Source organism: Natator depressus, chromosome 11 (genome assembly GCF_965152275.1).
Source record: "Natator depressus isolate rNatDep1 chromosome 11, rNatDep2.hap1, whole genome shotgun sequence".
NCBI classification, from domain to species: Eukaryota; Metazoa; Chordata; order Testudines; family Cheloniidae; genus Natator; species Natator depressus.
In genome coordinates, this window is record NC_134244.1 from 40,856,801 (window position 1) to 40,862,800 (window position 6,000).

Genomic DNA, 6,000 nt, shown 5'->3' on the forward strand with positions numbered 1-6,000 from the left:
GCATTAGTCAGCCAGCCTTGTTCAACGTTATGATACCACTCCTGGAAGTACTTATTTTAAGGGAGTATTTCCTGAAATAGTATGATCAAAATAGCAACATCACTTGTGTGTTGGCCAAAACTACATGACTTCCATAGAAGTCTGTAACATTTCAGAGCATACTCAAGTGTTTTCCAGTTTGATTAGGTTAGACTTCCAGGCTTGATCCTACTTGGTGCGGTGCACTCTGGGTTGATCCAGCACAACACTTAGATATGTCTTTGTCATTAAGTATCTGAGTAGTCCTAGTGAAGTCAGTTGGACTACTCACGTGCTTAATGTTAAGCACATGCAAGAGAATTTGCAGGATTGGAGCCTTAGATTGTAAACTCCTAAAAGAGAACACCATGCACACCTGTAGTACTAGACAAGTAGTAATAATGATTTGGAGAAGTGTAAAAAGAACTAAAGTAATGTAGCATTAAAATTACTTTTACTTGAGGGCTCTTTATCTGTTTAATTGTGCATCTGTTTATCTAGAGAATATAAAAAAAATCCTTGGTCCATATGCTCCAAAATGTTGGCAAAGTTGTGATGTGCACTCAGGCACCTCTTGGGCACTATCACAGGCTAGTTACATATTGTGTAGGTATTAGATTTCTGATGCTGATCAACAATCGTGCCAGTCTTGGTATACTTTACATGATGCATTAAAATGTCTGAGATTACTCCCTTCATGTATATGAAAAATGTCAGTTACAAGCCTGTTCTGGAGTAGTGCTTACCATTTGCCTCTGAGTTGTTGTATTAAGAGCTATTTCATTTTCACATAAAAGCCTAATCTGTGGATTTTTTTTTGTGAGGCATCTAAATTTAACCAGACAAATTCTCTCACTACTCACTAGTTGGAAATAGGCTATTCCACTGTATGGATTTATAATTTTCTTGATCATCTTAATTTCCAGTGTGTGTAGAACAGCCTGTTGAGAATATGCTGTGAAAATATGATAACATATAACTATTAGAACATGTTTTAACATGTTAAATGTGTTGGAACACATGAGAACAAACTTCAGATTCCTTGTAGCAATAGCAATTTTGCCTTTTGAAACTTTTTTCCCCACTTCTTTTTCTTAATTTACATAAGTAAAATAAACTACAAGCCTTCATGCCTAAATCAAACTCCCCAACTATGGAAACTCAGATTTACTCCTGATATTGTAATTTAATTGATACTTTGCTCAGCCAGGAGAACATTATCTATCAGGTGACAATTGAGCCAGTGAGTTAAGTTTGGGGTTGTAGAATTAGATTTCAACTTCCTTCCTTTTATTTTATCAGCAGCAATTCTACTCTGAAACATTAGTGTAAAATGGCATTTCTTCCTTATCAGATCTACTCCCCATGTTTATTGAGTCTTTGTGGCTTACTTTAGTGACTGCAATAATTTTTTACTACACTTTACTCTTGTTTCCACTGCAGCACAAGCACATCTAGGAAGGACTGAGTTGGATTCTGTTCCTTCCTGTGAATTATCAACAAAATAAGTTTCAACTCTAATTGTAGGGGGAAAAAAAAGAATCCAGGTTGAATTTGCAGGGCTGGTAGTTAGAAAAATCATGGGTGACATTCTGGCGCCACTGAAGTCAATGGCAAAACGCCTATTGACTTCAGTAGGGCCAGATTTCCACCCATCAGCTTTTTAATTATAAACTGAGCACATTTCATCAGGAAATCAATAAACATGGATCCCCAGAATGCCATTTTTACAGTCACTTTTCAAAGCAGAGCTGCATTTTAACTCAAACCCTTAATAAAATTTGAAATATCTTAAAGTGCTAAGCAATTTAATGGAATGTGTTCTAGAATGTCCTTGCTGTTAGGAACTAGTGACCTTAAAATTAAATTTGAGTATTCATGTGCAGAGGGGTTTGGGATAACCCTTTTGTTTCGTCTGAAGATGTGAGCAAGGTTAAACATTAAAGGAACTGATTTTCTCTTATACTAAGGCCCCTTTACACCACTTAGGAAAAGGAAATCACATTTATGCCCACTTTGAAGCCCGTGTAAATGAGAATCAGACCCAAAATGTCAGGGCAAAGTTAAAATTCTGAAACTTTAAGATCATTTGAATGTTTTAATTGATTTTGTCAGTGTCTTCAGATCTGTGTTTACTTCAAATGATGAAATACGATGTTTGTTTTCTGTTTGCACCCTCCACCACGAAGGACACTTAAAATACATTTTCTTTTCAGCGTATGATCGCCAACACTGCAAGGACAGTGAAATTTTGCCGAAGCCAATCTTTCAGTAAGTGAATTGCAATATGTGAATTGTCAGAATTATCACTGGTAATTGGAATGTTAAAAATGAGTTTGTTGTGGATGATAGAGACATACTGGATAATGCATTTTGAGGCTGTTGTTTCAATATTTTCACCATACTTTGTGGTCATGCACAATGGCAGAAGTCTGATCAACCACACTGGATAATTTCAGCCTCACTCTGCTAAAGAGCATCACTCAGTCTCTGATTTTCTTTTTAACAGAGCAGCCTCCCATCCTTCTTCACAGAAAGCAGAATAAATGGTGTAAAAAGAAACACTTATAATGGGATGGGATCTTTTCCATCCTAGCTCCAGAATCTCATGTTGACTAAACTTTTTCTTTGTTCCAGCCAGCATCTCAGTTGGACATATCTCTTTTTTAATTTTGGGACGTATCTCTGGGACATATCTCTTTTTTAATGTTGATTTATTAAGTACTCTGAGACCGTCAGACATAAATGATTTAGAAATTACAATATACTCTCATTATCTTCTAAATCTAAACACACACACATATCTTCAGTTAAAGTCCATAGACACATGCACATATATTAAGAATAAAGTAAACCCTTTAGTTTGTACACGGTGTAGATTCTGCATCATCATCTTTGTACAAGAAGAGTGAACATTTGTAAAGCACCTAGTGCATATTGCTGTGAAGCAGCACTTGCTCAGCTCTGAAGTCACCAGTCTATGGAACAATATATAGCAATACTTTAATAAATATTGCGGGAATGCATACAGTGCAATTACATTATATGGTATAAATAGAGTAAAAAAGTGATTAAATTAAACACAGAAGACCTGATTCTCCTCTGCCTACTGCCTTGTGTAGTCATTTAGGGCATGTCTAGCTAAATTGCTTTTAAAAATTAAGTTAACTAACTTGATTTAAAACAGCCCTTATACCTCATGTAGACACAGTTTAATGCCTTTACAATTGTGTTAGCTGGTCAGGTTGTAGCTTAGGCTCCGCCTAAGGGTTTGCTACACTGCAAGTGAAGGTGTGATGGTAGTCTGGGTACGGGTACCCATGCTAACTTGAATCTAACTACTGTGAGTAACAATAATAACGTAGATGTGGTGGCACAGGCTTCAGCAAAAGCTAGCCACCCAAGTACTTGGAGCCTGGGTATGCACTCCGTTTCTAGCGTATGCTGTCAGATTGTTCAAGATATTTAGGCACCTAAAGATGCAGATAAGCAGTTAGTGGGATTTTCAAAAGCATCTGAGCACCTAACTCCTTCTGAAACCAATCAGTTAGGTGGTAGTCACTTTTGAAAATCCCACTAGGTACCTATCTCCATATACAGAAGCTAAAATATCTTGACAAATCTGGCCCAGGAAGCTTTTAGATTGTACGCCAGTGACTGTCACTTATTATATGTTTGTACAACACCTAACATAATGGGTCTGAAGCTGCTTGGCCACCACCGCACCACCGCATTGCAAATGTTAAATAATAATGAATTAAGGATTACATTGGTTCATAAAGAACCATTACATTGGTTCATAATTTTCCTGGCATGCGCTCTCCAACCATAAACCAGATTATGGACTGGATGTGCCTGTTATTAGATGCTCATTTTACAGTTGTGGTGATGCTACCAGAAGCAAAAGGATTACTTTTTAGCTTTTAAAGCAATTTTACAGTTTTGGGCCAGGGTGAGCTCTCCTAGGTCAACAGTAGATATTACTAAATTGTTAAACTATACCAACTAGCTGTGTAATTATTACTATTGACTATTAAGCTAGGTATAAAACTTCACCAAGGGCCATCAATTTCAGAGAATGTAGCCAAGGATACCAGGAAGCAGAGTTATTCTATGGGGAAAATAATACAAGATAATGAAAATACACTGGGGAGAGTGAATTCAAATGGAGGAGAATAGTGGAAGATAGATTTCTAAACATTTTATTTTTATTGCACCAGTATCTGGTGTTTACTTATGGTAGATTTCTGAAAAGAAGAGTTATATACTCTACTCAGGGTTTGACCAAGTGTACCAATCCTACATCATTTCTGTTTCTTCAGATCCAGACGCAGCTCTAACTAATAAGAACCATCAGGATGTACGGACCTATGTACGACAATTAAATGTGATTGACAACCAGAGAACTTTATCACAGATGTCTCACCGACTAGAACCACGTCGAGCATAAACATTTAAGTGACTACAAGAAATTATTTTTTTCCAGTCAAGGTCACCTATTAAGAATTCCACTTATTCTGCTACTGCACTGCCACTACAAAAATAAGCAAAAACATATTCTAAAATCCTAGGCAACGCACAATGTACCAGCCCTCAGAGAAGTTTGACTAATGAAGAGTTTATACACTGTAACTGGGAGGGTGCACATGTTGTGTACTCTTAATTCATTTTAAGGTGAAGCAAAATTCCTGTAAATAGTGAAAATAAAAACGAGATAAAATAGCCAGAATAGCTGGTGAAACATGCACCAAAAACTCCTAATAGTTCTAAGGAATGTAGCAGTGTTTCTTTTCTCTAATTAAAAATACAATATTTTAAGATTTATTATCCAGTTTGGGGCCAAAATCTGCCATTAGTTTTGCATGTTCAGTTCATGTTAACTTCAATGGGAGATGTATGTAAGAAACCAGTGACATAATTTGGGCCCAAGCTAGGTCCAATGGTATATTTCCAGGGTTTGGTATTCAGGGAGCTATTGAAAAAAATGTTTACTTATTAAGCACTACATGTATTAATAACAATTTCACATCTTAACCACATTTGCATACAACTGTAAAGTACTCTGGCCATTTAAGTTACCCTGGTAGGACTGAACTGCCATATTTTCAGTGATAAATAGATTAATATTTGTAATTTTACTTCTTTTGAGGTTTTTTTAAATTACCAACCAGGATTTTAGAAAATTTCAATTTGAAGCAATGAGCTTCATAAAATCAGTAGCATAAAGGTAGCAAGAGACTGGTTCAAAAAGAGCACAAAATGCACAAAAACAATATTTTCCTGGACATTATAACCTTAAATATCAGCTACAATTAGTTGTGGATGAGTAAAACACACTTTCTGGGCTTAAACATTTACAGATATTTCAATTTTTAGCAATTGTTTTGCACTTTCAAGTAGATTGTAAATAGAAAAGTTAATTCATCATGTTCTAGAGTATTTATTTGTTTATGTAATAGTATTGTGCCAAAATAATTGCTTTTTATTTATTTTATTTAGCATGTAATTGAAGTACAGTTTTTCTGTCTTTACACTTAGTCTGCACTTTATGTGTAAGAATTGTGTAATGTGTTTTCTGTAAATAACATGCAGTATCTTAATTAAATGTAAATGCTTAAAAAGATTTGTTCACTGTCCTTAACATCTGTTGTGTGTACTCCAATCTTCATTCCTGCATAAAAACAGATGATGTTAGCAGGCTTGTGGAGTGAACTTCAATTGAACTTCGCTAGGTGTTGAACTGCAATAGGGTCCTCCTGTTTCTACACGCAATAGTCAATTATGTCCTCATTTAAACCTGTTCAACCCCATCACCATCTTTGGGAGTTGAACAGCTTTAAAAGAGGTTCGTTTTAGCTCATTTGTTTGGGGTTCCAGAGGAAACTCCCCCTCTGAATCAACATGAGGCTAGAAACCTTATACATTTCAAATATTTCAGAAATAATCAAGATACTAGTTTTTTTTATTATAGAAAGGGGAAAA

The 6,000-nt window shown here is 35.8% G+C and overlaps 1 protein-coding gene across 4 annotated transcripts in view; it reads left to right on the forward strand.

Annotated features, from left to right (window-relative positions):
• Positions 1-5,538, forward strand: part of RAPGEF4 (Rap guanine nucleotide exchange factor 4) — a 223,405-nt gene extending 217,867 nt beyond the window's left edge. For all 4 annotated transcript variants that reach the window (XM_074967602.1, XM_074967599.1, XM_074967600.1 and 1 more), the window contains 2 exons: positions 2,235-2,289; positions 4,341-5,538. In XM_074967602.1, the coding sequence (XP_074823703.1) occupies positions 2,235-2,289; positions 4,341-4,468 (183 nt within the window). In that variant the 3' untranslated portion in view covers positions 4,469-5,538. The remainder of the gene's footprint in view (positions 1-2,234; positions 2,290-4,340) is intronic.
• Positions 5,539-6,000: the final 462 nt, after the last annotated feature.